The 21,047-nt window shown below is 37.0% G+C and overlaps 1 protein-coding gene across 1 annotated transcript; it reads left to right on the top strand.

The window, feature by feature from the left end:
- The first annotated feature begins 2,121 nt into the window (after positions 1-2,121).
- LOC149243929 (uncharacterized) lies at positions 2,122-8,532 on the top strand. Its single transcript, XM_089374666.1, has 7 exons — positions 2,122-3,411; positions 3,498-3,629; positions 3,806-4,125; positions 5,738-5,907; positions 6,015-7,081; positions 7,326-7,589; positions 7,703-8,532. The coding sequence occupies exons 1-7, from the start codon at positions 2,620-2,622 to the stop codon at positions 8,183-8,185; spliced, it is 3,228 nt and encodes a 1,075-aa protein (XP_089230792.1). The 5' UTR covers positions 2,122-2,619; the 3' UTR covers positions 8,186-8,532.
- Positions 8,533-21,047: the final 12,515 nt, after the last annotated feature.

Here is a 21,047-nt window from a genome sequence, read left to right as displayed (position 1 = left end):
TAAAACCCACCTTCATAGTGTCATTGGCCACCACCAATGCCCGTGGAAAATATTTAGACAAAAATATCCAACAATTTGTAGGATCCATCTCCTCTTTTATCAAATATTCATCTAATTTCATTTGTAAAACTAAATACCTCCACATCGACGACCAAGACATTTTAGTTAGTTTTGATGTTGTTTCCTTGTTTACTAAAATTCTTGACCTTAAATCCATTAAACTTATCTCTAATATTGTAGACTATGAAACCCTGAATCTCATTCAAATATTCCTCTCTTCCACTTTATTTTCTTTCAAAGCAGCCATTTATGAGCAAACTGAAGGCACAACCATGAGTTCTTCCATTTTTCCTATTATAACTAATGTCTACATGGAGCACTTCAAGACACTACCCCTCAACTCTTGGCATCAAAAGATAAAATGTTGTTATCAAGTTGTCAATCACACTTTTGTTGTCTGGAAATACTATTTCTTTTTCTTTCAATTTTAAATAATTTTTTTGACCAGAAACCTAATTTTCTATTTTAGCTCATTTTCAAAAATTTGAAATAGTTTTTAACTTTTATTAGTATATTTAGATTCATAAGTTTCTAATATTTATCTAAATTATTTAATACCCCTCTCTCATTCTAGTTTTATTTTTCCAAATATTTTATAAATACAATTTTTTCATAAATATTGTGGTGTTATCAAATTTCTATATTAATTTATATCGTATCTAATTTCCTTTCCGAATATAATGGTCCATTCTTAACCTATTAATTTATTTGTGTTTACTTTTCACATTAACTATAAGAGATACTCTCAGAACCTTTTATTTTTATTTTAAATTAAATTTTGATCATTGATCTAATTTTCTTATATTAATTATTTTTTTATTTAATTTTAATTAAAATTTTGACCACTAACCTAAATTTTCTATATTTATTTATTTTTAAATAGTATTTTTTTTTTATTCAATCATTTCATATTCCCTCTAACTCTAAAATCGTCCTCTATATTCCTTTTTTAAATAGTAAAAATAGTAAAGACTACTAGGTATCCATAGTTATTTAAGGTTTATTAGCAATGGTTTCATCTCCAACTAGTTTTCTAGTCCTTGATGATGGGTGGAGTTTCATATTATTCTCATATATTTCACCCACATAAAAATAACCGATAAATTCATTTAGTTTTATGTTTTTTTCATATTTTCTCAAAGCTTCTAACTAACACTTTTATTAGTAATTATTTCCATTTAATTAATTTACAAATTTAGCCACATGAGAATAACTAAAAAATTTAATTAATTTCATATTATCCTCATATATTTTACCCACATAAAAATAACCCATAAATTTATTCAGTTTCATGTTTTTTTCATATTATAATTAAAAATATTTTCACCTATTTTTACCATGTAGAAATAATTAAATAAATCATTATTATTTATTATTCCCTAATCATTTCAATTTTCTCTTAGAAATAATTATGGAATAATTATTTCTAACTCATTATCTATCACTCAGAAATAATAAATAAACTCATATTTATTTATTAATTATTTCACACGCTATTCTTAATTAACTTAATTAATTTTTAAATTAGTTAAAAATAAAAAGATTATCGACTTTTTTTTAATTTTTTCCCCTCCAAATAATAAAATACTCATAAAAATTAGATATTAATTTGGTTTACGAAATATTTTATTATTTAACCATATAAAAACTAATTAATTTAGTGTTTTATTATAAATAAAAAGAATTCCTATTTAAGAATAGTCATTTTCCATTGTGAAAACTTTGATGTCAAACTATTCGAACTAGCCACCTCCACTTTCTGTCCATTTGCATGCATACTAGAAGAAGGGAAAGCCACAACAGTCAACAAATCAGGAAACAAATAAGGAATAAGAACCCTCCCACAGTAATCAGTTTAATAAAATGTCTTTATTCCATTTAAGTCACATGGTTGTAATTCTGTTTTCATATTTCATACTCCGTTTTTTCTTAATGATGTTATGATAATAATTATTATTTTTAATAATAATTTAATGACAAATCATACTTAACCTAGTTTAACTAAAACAATTTATAAATAATACGGAACCGGGACTTTGCAGCACATTCTCATATCCCATATCTACCATACCTATTGAAAAACATATGGTCCTTCTTATTTTCAGTGGATTACAGCTATGTTCCTTCCGGGTCATAGGAATACGGTGTCCCTATTAACATCTCTTTGCTTTCCGAGTCTGATATCGTTGATGAGTTGCGCGGAGTGATTTGCGAATACTGGAGTCCGGCTTTCATTTAGAGTTCTAAAATTTCAGATTCCCTCTTAAGAATTCCATATGAGGTTCCACGGAACAGGAAATCTTTTGTTGGGTTTAGGTGGGATATTTTCGGAATCTGTAATTTATATAAGTTTAGCAGTTTTTGTTTTTGGGATATTTGAAGAATCTGCCAGTTACATAAGTTTAGTCATTTTTGTTTTGAGCTGATTTTTTGATTTAGGAATACTCTCAAAATCTACCATTTAGATAAATTCAACGGCTTTTGCTTTATCTCCTTAGTGTGAGATTCCAAATTCCAGTTGCAAGTAACCTTGCTCGTTTAGATCCGCTGGCATAATCTATGGCTACTTGTTCAGATCCCCTGGCTGAATCCAAGGAAAGGAGAAGCAGTCGCTGCTTTAGCTGTTTCTCATGCTTTTCCATGGAAAAGAAAAGCAGTCGCTGCTTTAGCTGTTTCCCATGCCTTTCAGCCAGAGCCCCGTCATCTCCGGACGTGGAAAGCCAAAACCCACTTTCTGCAGAGCTGCCTGTTCTAAATGACGACCGGGATGGTGACAACTCTTCGTCAAACACAGTGGTATATACAAATCATCTTCGAACACATGGATCCCGACCCACTGATGCTCTGTTAGTTGCCTCCACCTTTGAACGCAATGCTTCTCCTACTGCTGCTGATGATAAGTTTCCGGGAGGGGACTCCCCTCAAGCTTCAAATGCTGCTCCAGTTGCACATCATGATGAGCAAGACGGATTACCCATTGATGCTCCGTCAGTTCCCTCCACTTCTGAACCCTGTCCTCCTCCTGCTCCAGTTGCACATCATGATGAGCAAGGCGGATTACCCATTGGTGCTCCGTCAGTTCCCTCCACTTCTGAACCCTCTACTCCTACTGCTGAACCCTGTCCTCCTCCTGCTGTTGCTGATGGTAAGGTTCTGGAAGGGGTTACCCCTCAAACTTCAACAACTGCTGCTGCTGCAAACCATGATGAGCAAGTCGGATTGCCCTCCTCCTCCTCTTCCAGCGAAACGGTGTCCAATATCATTAACGCCATTCATGAAGAGGCTGAAACAGTTAGCCGCGATCTCCATGCCCTTATCCAGCGTATATCTGAGCTTTTGGAGGTCACCAGGGTAATGTGGATCGTGCTCTCTCACATCTATATTTTATTGTATTGACCCACCAAATTGAAAACATTTCATTTCTTATTTTTCCTCAGATGCAGAAAGAGTCACAAAAGAAGGCCAAAAGGTCGAAAGAGTCACAAAAGAAGATCAATTGGCCGACTTCAGCCGGCTTCTTGAAACTAAAAGACTTTCTGTTGGAGGCAGTAAACGGTATTTGTTCCTTGGTGCGTATCAAACCTATATATTATTCTCAAATCTAAATTCTTTTCAGAGATATGTATAATTACTGAGAGTAAATCTAGACTCTTCTGAGATTTGAGTGCTCTTCTGGATACTAACCCTAAATTCGTATAGTTCTTGATATTTTATGTATATTTTATCGTCTTATTTTGGCATTCAGAAAGATGTTTTGCCAGCTCACGAAGCAAATAAAGTCGCTCGGGATGTCGTACAAGGATTGGGGCAGGCACACTGGGTTACTTCAGGTTTTCTTCTGATCGCATATTTTCTGGACAGATTTGAAACTCTTTCTTCCAACCAAGAAAGCTGCTTTTCTCTCTTGGAGGAAATGTATCATTTGGCCATAGATGTCAAGAATCTTGAAGGATGGGAAGGTCTAGCGAAAGCAGAACGGGAAGGTTTAGCTAAAGATGGAACAGAATTGATAGTGAAAAGTTCCCTGATCTGCTGCAATCAAATGAATCCCTCCTCTCGTTCCAGGTAAGATTTAATATACCGTTTATATGGGTTAAATTTAACAGGTATTTACTCATTTGTTTTTATTAACTATTAAATATTGATCATTTCAAAAGAAGCAAGTCGGTGACCATTTTAAAATTAACATGTCACTGATGAAAGTTCACCCTTTTTTAACTGTTATTAATGGACGAGTTAAAAAATTGTTTGAGAAAATTCCAAATAAATTTACAGAAAATAAACGAAGCTAATAATTTTGTTAATTGAAATTATAAGATAAGTGTTACAATATGTATCACTTACAATATTAAAACTTTAACCTCTAAAACTCTAAACTCTAAGATAATATAAGATTTTAAGATAAGCTTCATCTTGTCCTGACGATGAACCACACTGGTTGGTTCGAAACGCGTCGACAAATGACTCTTCATGTGATTTACGCCGAAATCTTTCTCTAACTTAATATGGATCACAGAAGCCTAAACTCTATGACTGAATATTGTTCAGATTTGAAGATAACCCAAAAATGATCCACTATTGTTGAGATTCCAAAATAAGGATAGAACCTATTTCTCTCTCTACTTACATCATACAATCTTTCACTCTGCACACTTAATTAAGGGTAGAGCCTATTTCCCTCTCCACTTACATCATGCAATCTTTTAGTCTGCACACTTAAGTTCAAGTCCTGAACAGTGAAGCATAAAACTTCAAAAATTGTGACTGCTTAATTGTTATATAAAACACTAAACTATGGAGATATAATACTCAAATTGAGCACTTAAGTTCAAGACCTGAACAGTGAAGCATAAAATTTAAAAAATTCACAATCCTTAATTGTTATATAAAACACTAAATTATCGAGATATAATAAACTATGGAGATACAATAATCAATTCAAGGGCTTTTGGTTGTCCAATAAAAATAATAGAACTAAATTTTCTTATTTGTATTAGTTAAATATGAGTTGTTTGGTTGGTGTGGAGAGTTTTTATGCAGTGTTTTTAGTGTTGGTATTTAGTGATAGATCAAGAGTTTTGTAAAATAGATATTTTTATTAGTTTAATTAGAAAATATGTCTATTTTCGTTATGTGGTTGTAAAATTATGATACTTTTAATATATATTTATATTGAATTTAAATATATATAAATGTTTTAAACATTTTTATCTTTTTTATTTATCCAATAAATTTCTTCAAAATACTTATGTAATCGTCCCAAACTCGTAACTCCTATTTTAAAACAGGTTCAAACTTGTTTTATTAGGTCTGGTTTGTATTTTTTTTTAATCCAACTCATGTGTTTCTTCGAAATCATTATTTGATCAAACTATTTGTCACATAAATGAATTAATGGGTTTGATCAAACTTCTTTATTTTTTTAAAATGATTCAACATGATTTATAAAAAAAATTTGAGGTATATTAATGTTTTTTTTTAAATGATTCAACCTGATTTATAAAAAAAAATTTGAAGTATATTAATGCAGTTTTGAAAACAAACTCATTGTAAAGAACAGTCACCGCCACCCATAATGTCGTAATGTCAAGAATGATATTTGAAAAATTCACCATTTCTGTATCCCATTAATTATAATGTTAAAAATAAAGTAGCTGGTTGAGTTTTAATGATGCAGGTTTTGGTCAACATCCGTGGACCAAGATGACCTGCTTCATTTAAAAGTAGAATTTGAAGGCTTCAATCAGCGTATGATACGGGGAATGTCGACGTGGATTTGCAGTAGCCTATTTTGTAGGAAGGCGCGTAAGCTTAAACCAAGAGAGCATGCATATCCGGACCATGCAGGTAAATTGTGTGGCCAAAGAAATTGTTGTTTTATATAAAATACCAGAATTTAAAGTAAGATTTGGAAGAGTGTGTGACATGTTTGTGGTTTAATATTGTGAAAACAGTGGGAATTGAAGAACCCTTCAATAATGTTACGAAGCTTCTGCAGTGGGAAAGTGAGGAAAGGGCATTCATGGTTATAGTGCATGGTTTCGGTGGCATCGGAAAGACTACGCTTGCAGATGCTGTTTTTGCTCGCTATTATGTAAGAGATTGTAAATATTCTGTGGTGAGGTTAGACGCATCTCCAGAAATAGCGAAATCATCTTCAGAAATAGTGAAGTTGCAAAAAAGTATTTTAAAAGATTTGACGAGAAGTACAGAAGAAGGCAGGACGTCTGAGGGAACAGAAGGAGATGAAAATATATTAGATTTCGACGACTTTCAGGATGGACGGCGAAAAATTGGCGACCTTTTGAAGAAAGAGGTAGCATTTCTTTATATCGACAATGTTGTAGACCCAGAATCATTTGAAAAACTTTTGCCTACCAGGAAATTGAAGGATGCAAAAAAATTGAGGTTGTTGATCACTGCGCGGAATATAAATGTACTTAATCGATGCAATATCAAAAGAGGAGTACATAAGATGCAAAGACTCTCCGCTGACCAAGGAAAGGATCTTTTAAGCCAAGAAATGTGCAATGGGCCAGATGGCATCAACGGACAAATAACTGCCAGCGAACTGGACAATTTGGTAGAGATAAGTGGCGGAGTTCCAAAGCTTTTGGAGATGATGGCTGGTTTTATACTGTCCGAACCGGACCAAATCAGGGAATCTTATCGTAGAGTAATTGAAGACAGTAAAAGATTGACGGGTGATGCTTTCGAGGATATAGACAAATACATCTTCGCTTATGAAGGTCTTCCTGAGGAGTGCAAAAATCCATTTCTGGACATTTGCTATTTTTTCAAAGGATGGGAGTGGGAAACAGTGGCAAATATTGTGGGAGAGTCTCAACTGAATGTGCTAGAAAGGAGAGCACTCGTCTCCAAAGACGAGGATATGATAAATTTACACGATGTCATTTTGACCATCGGTAAAGAAAAAGCACGGGATACAAGAGTTGATTTATATACTAGATTTGATTTCACCAATGCAAACGCTCCTCAAATTGAGGATTTTTTCAAAAAGGTAATACATTTATTATTTTAAGTAGATTGCTCGGTGTATGATGGGTGGGATATAATTAGATTTAAATAATGTATATTCTACAATATATTTAATTAGTGTATAAGTAAATTTACTTTAGATTAAATATATTGTTAATCTATGTATATCTTTACATATCTAGCATTAAATACAGCATTGGTACATATTATTTAGAATTCATATCGTGATTTTATCAGCAATTCAACTATACTCATGACCAATGCAGGAGATTCAATACCTAGAGTTGGTCAAAGGGCTCTGGTTCAGTGATCAAAAATGTAATATACCCGTAACAAAGTTGAACTCAATGCATAATTCATTGAGGATTTTCGGACATAAAATGGTGCTGGAGGAGGGACAATGTGAAACCACATTTGATAAACTGCTTGTTTACAAAGGAGAAACCCCGCATTTTCCGTTCAAATGGTCGTGCTTAAAGCATCTCAGGTTCTTGAGTTATCGACCACAAAATTTGACGTTACTTCAAGAGGCAAGTGGCTTGACAATTTTGAATCTTATTTTTCTTGAAAATTGTAAATCCACATATCATTATGTAATTTGAGTTTTAATGAATTGACTATTTTTTTTCCACACCAATTGCAGATACCCTCCTGGAATCTCAAACACATAGAATTGGATGGAAGTCTCTGTTCTGTCCGTGAAATCCTTGACTGTGATATTCAGCAGCTCCGAGTTTTGCAAGTACTGAGATTGATTAATTTTCAAAATTTGGAAAAACTCCCAAAAGAGTGGGGTGACTATTTAAGAGAGAATTTGAAAGAACTAACTCTGTCACATTGCACAGCTATGAAGCAATTAACAGGATCCATTTCACAGCTTAAAAGTTTAAAAATATTGAAATTAGATAATTGTTATAATCTAAGGCGGTGGCCAAAAGATTGTGAATCCTTGAGCTCTTCTTTGAAAAAACTCAACATGTGGAAATGTGTGAGTCTCAAATCGCTTCCCAGCAGTTTTGGCGAAGCTCTAGATTCGGACTCAAGGCGCTTATTCAAACACAAAGGAATACTATGGGATTCCCGTCAGTCTGACAGCGATTCAGATTATGAAAGTGATGAAGATTAGGGGAGCACGCCGTGCAAGAGCAGGAACTGTGTGAAAAGGGATACAAAAGGGTTAGCTACAGCTAGCCCTCCCCAGCAGTTTGGAAATATTGTATTCTGCCCGTGCCAAAACCTTCCATTATTTGTTGGATATTAACAGGGTCGCATTTGCGATGAGAACATATATACCATGACCTGAACACGCCAAACTATGGGAAGAAAGTAAGTAGCATAGCCAAATAAATTCTGGTTGTTATAAGGCCAAGGATAATTAGGTTGGAATGTTGGATGCAAAAGATTGTGTTTTACCCTCCTTTATCTTCATCTGGAATCTTGGAATTGAAAAGATTGCTTTTCACTCTTCTTTTATCTTGGTGTTGGAAAGTTTTACCACAGTTAACTTTTTAGGAAAATATGTTCGTGTGTAATAGTTATAATTTTTTTTGATAAATGGGATTTTTTAAATATAAAATAATTTTCTGATTTTCTAATTAAATAAAGTGAGGCTTTAATAATTTATTTATAGTATATTTAGATTATATGTTTTTTTAGTTAAAATATTTATTATAATTTAATTAGTTAACCAATTTTAACAATGACTATTTATATATAAATGTGAGTTCATTCATTATGGGAAAGTTTTACCAAAGTTAACTTTTTAGGAAAATATGTTCGTGTAATAGTTATAATTTTTTTTAATAAATGGGATTTTTTAAATATAAAATAATTTTCTGATTTTCTAATTGAATAAAGTGAGGCTTTAATAATTTATTAATAGTATATTTAGATTATATGTTTTTTGCAGTTAGAATATTTATTATAATTTAATTAGTTAACCAATTTTAACAATCACTATTTATGTATAAATGTGAGTTCATTCATTAGGGCTATTTAAAGAAAATTATTACGTTGTAATAGCATTAGGGTTATTTAGAGAAAATTATGCTGTAATAGGATAAGCTTTTGCTTTCATTTGGGCAAGTAACTTTTTAGACAAGTTAGTAGTTGGAAGATTTACCATAATTTAGTTAGTCAATAGTTTATAATTGTGACTAATATTATTAATGTGAGTTAATTCATTATAATTATTTAAAAGAAACCATATTTTAAGAGAATAAGCTTTTACCTGAACTAGTAACATTTTAAGAAAATTGTTAATTAACTCAAAAGAGTGTTACATCATATTCTAAAATAAATATAAACTCCAATTATAGTCTTACATCATATTCTAAAATAAATATAATCTCCAATTTATTATATTTAGGCTTGATTCCATTACATTAAAGACATTAAAGAGGATAAGTTTTCACTTTCACTTAATCCATTAAATTTCTAAGAAAATTCATAGAAAAATAAAATCAAATTTACATCATACTCTAAGATCAATTTAAACTATAATTTACTATATTTAATATATTTTAAACAAAATTATTATTTAGATTTAATATTTAAAATATTATATATAAATTTTCATATGGAAAATGCCTTTATATTTCATATGAACAATATAAATGTTTGAAGGGTTAAATTGCCTTCAAAACTTAAATAAATAGATAAAAAAATGCGCACACAACACAAGAGATTTAATATGAAAACCCATATGAGAGAAAAGCACAATTTTTATTTATTTATTTTTATAGATGAATGTAGACACCTGGCACATATCTACTTGATAACACATATATCATAAAAAAAAAAATTATTTAATAGAACCTACTCTTATTTATATGCCTGAGCATATAGTGCCACCACCTCATATATCAACGTAACCTTGGAAGGTCTATGGTGTGGCAGGTAATGTTTGTTATATATTAGATTAACCATTGTTTATTCCTCGACTATGTCATACCACGGATACGATGGCTTCGGGACTTTATGATTCATCCTCGAGTGTATCAAGGCTGTCCTGCTCTTGACAGTTGGCATCTTATGCGTTTGACATTTGGCAACAGTACTGACCCTCACTGTCTTGTTCACGTGATTGGAGTGAGGTTGCCTAGTCTAGAATTTTCCCGCGCCATGCTTCTGGGCATCAGTGCCTTGATCAACGGTTCGGTGGCTTCGCATGAGATCAAGGGCCACGGATGCTCCACGTTTCCTCTGCTGGCAGGCAGGGTATATAAACGGCCCTTTCCGGATTTCTAGAGGCTTTACTCATTTTGGCTCAGCGCTCCATGACCCTCTGCTCCGTTTCACCTTTGCATGTGGTCTGCTTTTGTGTTTCGCGCCGAGTTCATCCATCTTACCAGGCACATCCGCCTTCTCTGGTGTGATTCCGCTCCATGATTCCTCACCTTCGAACCGATCAGGTAATTAGCTGCCAGTTTCTTAAGGTTTTTGAATATGATTTTGGTTTATCTGCTACGAGGTAGAGTAATCCCTTGGTTTATGGCTTGACAGGTTGCATACGGCGACTTCCGGTTTTGATGGTATAGGAGGATCCTTCCAGATGCGGTCCGTCGAGTTTGCACATGTATTTATCCCTATTCAGATGTTTAATCTTGGTTGATTCTGTTCCGTCTCGCCTCTGGTTACCAGGGGTTTTCCTCTGTGCCAAGCAGGCCCCAACCTTAAATTTGCACGGATGGTCGCAGATCATGATGGACGGATGCCCTTGTTCCGGTTCCATACGTTCTGGGTCAGGATAAGGATTATTGGGTAGTACTTTGTTGCGGCGATTTTGGTGTTTCACCTCTGGTTCGCGAGACTGAAGATTTTGTTTAAATCTATTAATCCTCTGTATATATTTTAACTGCCGAATGTAATGTAATTTATACAGAAGCTCTGGTTTTAAGCCAGCTCGCTTATTCTCCATTTGGACTCGTATGGCTTGGCGGCCAATACGTAATGTGACTCACTATTTGTGTTATGCTATGGTTTACCCTCTTTTGCTGTTAAACAAGGTTTTATGAAATATATATAGGGTTTGAAGGCTTCCAAACTTCGTATTACAAATTCCTCATTCTTCATTCTTGCTTTTTCGTTTACTGTTGGATGCGTTTTGCCTACAGAATGTATTAAGGGTTTAATTTGTAACATCAATATATATTACAATCATGTATAGATTTGTTAAAGGACTGTCGCACCTGCTTCTGGTTGCCATAGAAGCACGGTCGACAGTTCTGGGTTTTCTCCATAACCCGAGACTCTGAGGTTCTGTAGTTAAATTATGACTGTAAGTTGTTATTATTTGTTTCCTCATTCGTATGGAATCGTTGGTATTTCACTTGTTGTATTTGGATATTATCACTGTATTTTCATGAATGCCAGTCTGATGATTATCGCATGGTTCTTCTCCTTGTAATCGCATTGTTCTTACTCCTTGTAACGATATGCATAATTTACTGTCATAATCTTCAGAAAATTTATTCCATGTTAACTAGCAGACCTTTAATTCAAGGTAATCTTTTGGGTTTACTTCTCAGCTCAGATTCGGCTGTTCTTTTGTTTAACTCACGGGTTCAGGCTTTGCTCGACACTATAAACTCTCCAGGACCTCCTTGCTACGGTTCGACTGGTTCGGAAATCAGAGTTCCTTTAATCTTTATTATCCTTATCTTTAAATCTTCGTATTAGGAATATATATATATATATAGCAGATTACGGTTATAAAGAACTGTAATTGTTTCAAGATCTCAACGGAAAATATCCGGCTTACTATGAACATTAGGGTCAGGATATGGTTTCGACGCAGATTTCCATTCTCTAATATAAAGCCGGTTTCCAGATTGGGGTTTCCTATGACTGTAACATATTTGTCTAGTAGGAATAAGGCTCGTTCTTCAAATACACTGTTTTTCTTTTGCTCAGATATTCTCAATTCTTTATCTTTGAGTTTAACAGATACGCTAACTGTAATTTTTGTACCGAATATATAGTTACACTATCTTTCGATTCTTTTACAGCAAACTGTCTATAACTATGTACAACTAATCATAGTTTATACTATCTTTGTATTTGTACAGCAACATTGCCTATAATTTTGTACAGATAGTCATAGCCATACTATATATTGTTTTACAACCGCTGCACAGATAATAACAATCATTCTATTAATTACACAGGTAAATATGGGGAAGTAAGGGTTCCGTTACTTACCTGATCTCCACTGATAAGGTGAGTCTGGAACCAGTCTCCTGCCAAATCTCTGTGTAAAGCTTGTTATCCACCCAACCGTGAGACCAGTCTTTCGAGACCTGAGTCTCCTCCCAAGCTTCCGCTTACCGGATCACTATCCTCAGTAAGCCAGCACTGCGTGCTTGACTATCTGGTCCTAACCAGACTTAGTCCATCCAGGGTTTTTCCTTCCCTTTTCTTTCTTTCTTGCTCTCCCTCTGCGTGTCCCTACAGCCCAGAGTTCTTTCAACCAACCTTTCCTTTTCCTGGAAACCCTTCCAGTTAGGGAAGGTGGTTATTTCTGGTTTTGTTAACTAACTTTTCTTTCCCAGTTCTCTTTTGGGAATTCAAATACTTTCATAAGTAATTCTTTTAATCATTATTTTAGTGCACATGTAAAATCAACAGAATATTCTCAAAAGAATTAAATCCTTCAATATCATTCTAATTCAGTTTTTGCTGTAGTAACTTTTAAATAATTACATTTTTACGGGGTCATCACATCTCCCCCTCCTAAGATTGGACATCGTCCCGATGTCTAGTGTCTCCAAACAGTTCTGGGTAAGCTTTCCGAAAAAGCTCTTCGTCTTCCCAAGTAGCCTCTTCAGGCCCATAGTGCTACCACTGCACTTTAATTTGGGTAATAACCCGCTTCCGCAACTGCACTTCTCTCCGGTCGAGAATGCTCAGCGGCTAGACTAGGACCTCTCCTTCCGGTTCGACCTGCACATAAGAGCAGTATCAGTCTTTTGTTCCATATACATTTCAATTAGTTCAATTAAAAACAATCCTTACCCGTATATCTTGCCACTTGATCACATGCTTAGGGTCATAAATATACTTTTTAAGCATGGATACATGGAATACATTATGAATTCTAATGTGGCTCGGTAAAGCTAGCTGGTAAGCTACTGGCCCAACCCTGGCCAAGACCTGAAAAGGTCCGAAGTAACGGGGTGCAAGTTTAGCACAACTGCTCCATTGCAGAGTACTTTTCCTGGCTTGAATTCTGATGTAAACGTGATCGCCCACCTGATACTCTTTGAACCTTCTTTTCCGATCTGCGAAATTTTGCTGCCGATCTTGAGCGGCCTTCAGGTTGGCTCGCACCTTTTTGACCATGTCCTCCATCTCCTTGAGCATTTCTGGTCCCAACCTTAATTTGTCCTCCGGGCCACTCCAATTTGAGGGCGTCCAACATTTTCGTCCATACAAAACTTCAAATGGAGACATCTGAATTGATGTGCGATATCCATTGTTGTAAGCGAATTCCACCAGGTGCAAATAGTCTTCCCATTGTGTCAGTTTTTGCATGACACATGCCCTCAACATGTCCTCCACCATCTGATTTACTCTCTCCGTCTGTCCATCAGTCTGGGGATGGTACGCTGTACTAAAATTCAGCTGTGTACCCAATTATGCAAATAGCGCTTTCCAAAAAGCGGATGTAAACTTTACATCCCGATCTGATATTATAGTCTTTGGGAGTCCATGAAGTCTGAACACATTTTGCATGAAAATGTGTGCAATTTGCACTGCCTGGTAGGTGGATTGCACTGGTATAAAGTGTGCAGCCTTACTTAACTTATATACCACTACCATAATAGAGTCATTGTTCCTCTTTGTCTTAGGCAACCCAGTTATAAAGTCCATTGATATAATTTCCCATTTCCATTCTGGGATGGGCAGGGGTTGCAATAATCCAGCCGGATGCTGGTGCTCCGTCTTGATCTGCTGACACTCCAAACATCGCGCTAAATACTCAGCCACATGCTTTTTCATTCCCGGCCAGTAATATTCCTTCCGAAGTGCTGTCAGCATTTTCTGGTACCCGGGATGACCAGCGTAGTGACTGGTATGAAACTCATTCAAGATTAAATTTTTGAGGCTGTTGTCATTTGGTAAAAACAACCGTTTTTTGTAAAAGCAGCATTCCATCCCTGCTAACTTCATATTCCTGCTGACTTCCTTCGCTGGAAAGTGGCATTTTCCGCTTCATTTGTTGGTATTCAGCGTCTTGACTTGCTGCTGTTTTCATTGTTTCCCGCAAGGAATTTTCCCATCTACTGAATGTAACTTCATACAAAAATTGTACCTTTCGACTTAGTGCGTTGGCTACACGATTTTCCTTTCCCTTCAGATGTTTAATGTCAAAGTCGAACCCACTTAAGAAATCTTCCCAACGGGCTTGTCTTTCATTCAGTGTGGGTTGACTAAAATAATTTGTTAAGCTGTGGTGATCTGTTAATAACAGAAATTTCCTTCCTAGAAGGTAGTGCCGCCACACCTTAAGCGCATGTATGACAGCTGCCAACTCCAAGTCATAGGCAGAATACTTCTGCTCATTTTCCTTCAATTTTCTTGATTCATAGGCTATCACTTTCCCCTCTTGCATTAACACACCTCCGACGCCCTCTCAGCTGGCATCAGTGCATACCACGTAATCTTTATCCGGATCAGCTATACTTAAAACGGGAGTAGACGTGAGTAATTGCTTAAGTCTTTCAAAACTTTGTTGACATTCAGAACTCCATTTGAATGTCCTCCCTTTCTTTTGCAAGGACGTGATAGGATATGCCACCCTCGAAAAGCCTTCCACAAATCTTCTGTAATATCCCGCCAATCCCATGAAAGATCTGATATCCGCCACATCTTTTGGCACAGGCCAATCCAGTATGGTTTTTATTTTCTCAGGATCCACGGCAATCCTTTCCTTTGTAATCACATGACCCAAGTACTGAATTTCCTCTTTATAGAAATCGCATTTGCTGAGCTTAGCATACAACTGATGTTCTCGCAAAGTTTGCAGTACCATCCAGAGATGTTCCTCATGCTCCTCCTTAGAGCGAGAATAAATCAAAATGTCATCAATGAATATTAGTACAAATTTGTCTAAAAATTGATGGAACACGCTGTTCATCAAACACATGAATGTGGCGGGTGCATTAGTCAATCCAAAAGGCAGCACTACAAACTCGTAGTGTCCATACCGGGTCCTGAAGGCTGTTTTAGCAATATCCTCTTCTTTAATTCTGATTTGATGGTAACCAGATCGCAAATCAATTTTAGAAAATACTGTCGCTCCCTTGACTTGATCAAATAGCTCATCAATCCGGGGTAAGGGGTATTTATTTTTAATTGCGAGCTTGTTCAGGTGCCGGTAATCAATACACATTCGAAGAGTTCCGTCTTTCTTCCTGACGAATAATACCGGAGCTCCCCATGGAGATACACTAGGGCGGATATAATTTTTATCCAGCAATTCTTGTAGTTGCATTTTCAACTCAGTGAACTCAGGTACACTCATTCTATAAGGTGTCCGCGAAACTGGAGCAACTCCGGGTATTAGCTCAATGGTGAAATCTATATCGCTCTTTGGAGGTAATCCAGGAATTTCCTCCGGAAACACATCCGCGAACTCTTTTATTATCGGGAGGTGGTCCAGCGGGTTTACCTTATTCTTAGTTTCTGCATAGCCCACCTGAATAGCATACACTTGGCATCTATTCCGGATGCATTTTGCCAGCTGAGATGCAGTGATTGACCGGACCTGTACTGGTCGTTTAATTCCCTGCATTTCTTGTGCTATTCCAGCATCATCCTTGTACCGTATGACCTTCGTTTTGCAGTTCACTAAAGCCCAATGCTTTTCTAGCCAGTCCATCCCAATTAGGACATCATAGGACCCGAGTGGAAGCATATTCAGATCTTCCACTATTGGCTGTCCTGCTATCACTATAGGACAATTATTGATTTTTGCCATTACTCGTCTTTTAGTCCCTGTAGCTCACTGTACCAGCCAAGGGTTCCTGAATTTTTCAGGCTGCAATTTACACCGTTCAACTATCTTTGGACTAATATAACTCAAAGTAGCTCCAGGATCAATTAGAACAGTGATGGAAAGGTCTAGAATTTTACCTTCAAACTCTACCATGGTGGGCTGGTATTCTGCCTGGCGGTCGTCCAAAGCTGCATTAATTCTTGGCACACTTCGTCCCACGTCACCCACGGTTGATGCCTCATGAATCTGGGATATCTGATCAGCTCCCTTCCTTTGTGGACAATTTTTGACGTAGTGCGGTCCGCCACAACCCCAGCACTGTACTGGGGTCTGGTTATTCCTTCAGTATCCATTTTGGCGGGTGGTTCACCCATTCTGGTTTCACTGATGGGCTTGGACCTGAATGAACCTCTCGGTGCTGCTCTACTGTTCTGGCCCTTGCTGTTTCCTTTGACTCCACCGCTTCGACTTCCCTTACTATTACCAACAATTTTACTATTCTTTTTCTCATTCCATTTTCTGTTGGTACTGTCCCCTTTCTGCTTGCTCTGCTGGTAGCAGATTCTGGCCTTGCGAATAGCCTCATCCATGGTTCTAGGATTGTCAAATTCAATCCTTTCCCTCATGTACATGGGTAAACTGCTAACAAACCGCTTCACCTTAGCTTTTTCTTCTTTAAGGTAGGGTACATAACGGAGCAAATATGTGAAACGATTGATGAACTCATCCATAGTCTACTGTCCCAATCACAGATCATGGAATTCCTTTGATTTTTCATCATAAAAGCGTTCCGTCAAGTATCTCTCCTTAAAATATTTCTGGAATTTTTCCCACGTTATGGTTCGTTCGGTTACCCCTTTAATGATTTTAACTTCCTCCCACCACAGCGTCGCCTTCCCTTGTAACTGGAAGATAGCCAATCGTGCCTTCAAGTTATCATCATATTCATATAACTGAAAATATTTATTCATATTGATTAGCCACGCCTCAGCCGCTTCCTCTTGTTCCCCATCGTAGTGTGGGGGTTTAATTTTCCGAAATTCTCCTTGTAATTCCACCTTTTGACGCTTTGAAGTCTGCTGTTATGATGCATGATCAGATTGATCCTCTCCTTCTTCAGGGATTTCAGATTCTGCTTGATAATGTTGCTCCTCTGTCATTCTCTGTTGTTCTGCGCTGGGGTTAGCTAGTGGCGGGTTCTGTTTATCGGACAAACTTTTTAGAATCCTTTCCTGCTCCATTGTCAATCGTGCATTATCCTCCCGCAACCGAGCCATTTCATTCTTCAGCTCTTGAACTGTTTCTAGTATGCCTAGATTCGTGCTGCGGGTCTCCTCACCCAGCTGCACCCACAACTCCGGGTTGTCTCCAAAATTTGTTGCAGGCCCCCAATTGGCTGAGGTCCTGTGCGGTGCGCTGCCAGCTCCCTGCATGCTAACTATTACTTGTGGTACCTTTGTTGCTCTTTGCTTTCCTCTTGACTAGCCTGTACCTGGCCTGATTTGATCATGAAACATGGAACATTGTGAGCTACCTGCACAATTTGTTACCCCAAAAAGATTATCAATGTCATAATGACCTTCTCATCTCTTAATATTTTATTCACATCCTAGAGGCCACAGTATGGGTAATCTGGGCTCTGATACCAATTGTCACATATCTACTTGATAACACATATATCATAATTTTTTTATTTATTTAATAGAACCTACTCTTATTTATATGCCTGAGCATATAGTGCCACCACCTCATATATCAACGTAACCTTGGAAGGTCTATGGTGTGGCAGGTAATGTTTGTTATATATTAGATTAACCATTGTTTATTCCTCGACTATGTCATACCACGGATACAATGGCTTCGGGACTTTATGATTCATCCTCGAGTGTATCAAGGCTGTCCTGCTCTTGACTGTTGGCATCTTATGCGTTTGACATTTGGCAACAGTACTGACCCTCACCGTCCTGTTCACGTGATTGGAGTGAGGTTGCCTAGTCTAGAATTTTCCCGCGCCTTGCTTCTGGGCATTAGTGCCTTGATCAACGGTTCGGTGGCTCCGCATGAGATCAAGGGCCACGGATGCTCCACGTTTCCTCTGTTGGGAGGCAGGGTATATACACGGCCCTTTCCGGATTTCTTGAGACTTTACTCATTTTGGCTCGGCGCTCCATGACCCTCTGCTCCGTTTCACCTTTGCATGTGGTCTGCTTCTGTGTTTCGCGCCCAGTTCATCCATCTTACCAGGCACATGCGCCTTCTCTGGTGTGATTCCGCTCCATGGTTCCTCACCTTCGAATCGATCAGGTAATTAGCTGTCAGTTTCTTAAGGTTTTTGAATATGATTTTGGTTTATCTGCTACGAGGTAGAGTAATCCCTCGGTTTATGGCTTGACAGGTTGCATACGGCGACTTCCGGTTTTGATGGTATAGGAGGATCCTTCCAGATGCGGTCCGCCGAGTTTGCACAGGTATTTATCCCTATTCAGATGTTTAATCTTGGATGATTCTGTTCCGTCTCGCCTCTTGTTACCAGGGGTTTTCCTCTGTGCCAAGCAGGCCCCAACCTTATCTTTGCACGGATGGCCGCAGATCATGATGGACGGATGCTCTTGTTCCGGTTCCATACGTTCTGGGTCAGGATAAGGATTATTGGGTAGTACTTTGTTGCGGCGATTTTGGGGTTTCACCTCTGGTTCGCGAGACTGAAGATTTTGTTTAAATCTATTAATCCTCTGTATATATTTTAACTGCCGAATGTAATGTAATTTATACATAAGCTCTGGTTTTAAGCCAGCTCGCTTATTCTCCATTTGGACTCGTATGGCTTGGCGGCCAATACTTAATGTGACTCACTATTCGCGTTATGCTATGGTTTACCCTCTTTTGCTGTTAAACAAGGTTTTATGAAATATATATAGGGTTTGAAGTCTTCCAAACTTCGTATTACGAATTCCTCATTCTTCATTCTTGATTTTCGTTTACTGTTGGATGCGTTTTGCCTACAGAATGTATTAAGGGTTTAATTCGTAACGTCAATATATTTTACAGTCATGTATAGACTTGTTAAAGGACTGCCGCACCTGCTTCTGGTTGCCATAGAAGCACGGTCGACAGTTCTGGGTTTTCTCCATAACCCGAGACTCTGAGGTTCTATAGTTAAATTATGACTGTAAGTTGTTATTATTTGTTTCCTCATTCGTATGGAATCGTTGGTATTTCACTTGTTGTATTTGGATATTATCACTGTATTTTCATGAATGCAAGTCTGACGATTATCGCATGGTTCTTCTCCTTGTAATCGCATTGCTCTTACTCCTTGTAACGATATGCATAATTTACTGTCATAATCTTCAGAAAATTTATTCCATGTTAACGAGCAGACCTTTAACTCAAGGTAATCTTTTGGGTTTACTTCTCAGCTCAAATTCGGCTGTTCTTTTGTTTAACTCACGGGTTCAGGCTTTGCCCGACACTATAAACTCTCCAGGACCTCCTTGCTACGGTTCGACTGGTTCGGAAATCAGAGTTCCTTTAATCTTTATTATCCTTATCTTTAAATCTTCGTATTAGGAATATATATATATATATAGCAGATTACGGTTATAAAGAACTGTAATTGTTTCAAGATTTCAACGGAAAATATCCTGCTTACTATGAAAATTAGGGTCAGGATATGGTTTCGACGCAGATTTCCATTCTCTAATATAAAGCCGGTTTCCAGATTGGGGTTTCCTATGAATGTAACATATTTGTCTAGTAGGAATAAGGCTCGTTCTTGAAATACACTGTTTTTCTTTTGCTCAGATATTCTCAGTTCTTTATCTTTGAGTTTAATAGATACGCTAACTGTAATTTTTGTACCGAATATATAGTTACACTATCTTTCGATTCTTTTACAGCAAACTGTCTATAACTATGTACAACTAATCATAGTTTATACTATCTTTGTATTTGTACAGCAACATTGCCTATAATTTTATACAGATAGTCATAACCATACTATATACTGTTTTACAACCGCTGAACAGATAATAACAGTCATTCTATTAATTACACAGGTAAATATGGGGACGTAAGGGTTCCGTTACTTACCTGATCTCCACTGATAAGGTGAGTCTGGAACCAGTCTCCTGCCAAATCTCTGTGTAAAGCTTGTTATCCACCCAACCGTGAGACCAGTCTTTCGAGACCTGAGTCTCCCCCCAAGCTTCTGCTTACCGGATCACTATCCTCAGTAAGCCAGCACTGCGTGCTTGACTATCTGGTCCTAACCAGACTTAGTCCATCCAGGGTTTTTCCTTCCCTTTTCTTTCTTTCTTGCTCTCCCTCTGCCTGTCCCTACAGCCCAGAGTTCTTTCAACCAACCTTTCCTTTTCCTGGAAACCCTTCCAGTTAGGGAAGGTGGTTATTTCTAGTTTTGTTAACTAACTTTTCTTTCCCAGTTCTCTTTTGGGAATTCAAATACTTTCATAAGTAATTCTTTTAATCATTATTTTAGTGCACATGTAAAATCAACAGAATATTCTCAAAAGAATTAAATCCTTCAATATCATTCTAATTCAGTTTTTGCTGTAGTAACTTTTAAATAATTACATTTTTACGGGGTCATCACATCTCCCCCTCCTAAGATTGGACATCGTCCCGATGTCTAGTGTCTCCAAACAGTTCTGGGTAAGCTTTCCGAAAAAGCTCTTCGTCTTCCCAAGTAGCCTCTTCAGGCCCATAGTGCTGCCACTGCACTTTAATTTGGGTAATAACCCGCTTCCGCAACTGCACTTCTCTCCGGTCGAGAATGCTCAGCGGCTAGACTAGGACCTCTCCTTCCGGTTCGACCTGCACATAAGAGCAGTATCAGTCTTTTGTTCCAGATACATTTCAATTAGTTCAATTAAAAACAATCCTTACCCGTATATCTTGCCACTTGATCACATGCTTAGGGTCATAGATATACTTTTTAAGCATGGATACATGGAATACGTTATGAATT

The sequence above is a fragment of the Pinus tabuliformis genome, chromosome 8 (assembly GCF_031772625.1).
Source record: "Pinus tabuliformis cultivar Carrire ecotype Pingquan chromosome 8, CPIR1, whole genome shotgun sequence".
NCBI lineage: Eukaryota > Viridiplantae > Streptophyta > Pinopsida > Pinales > Pinaceae > Pinus > Pinus tabuliformis.
The sequence above is the reverse complement of the archived record's forward strand: the minus strand, read 5'-3'. Positions and strand labels throughout refer to the sequence as shown.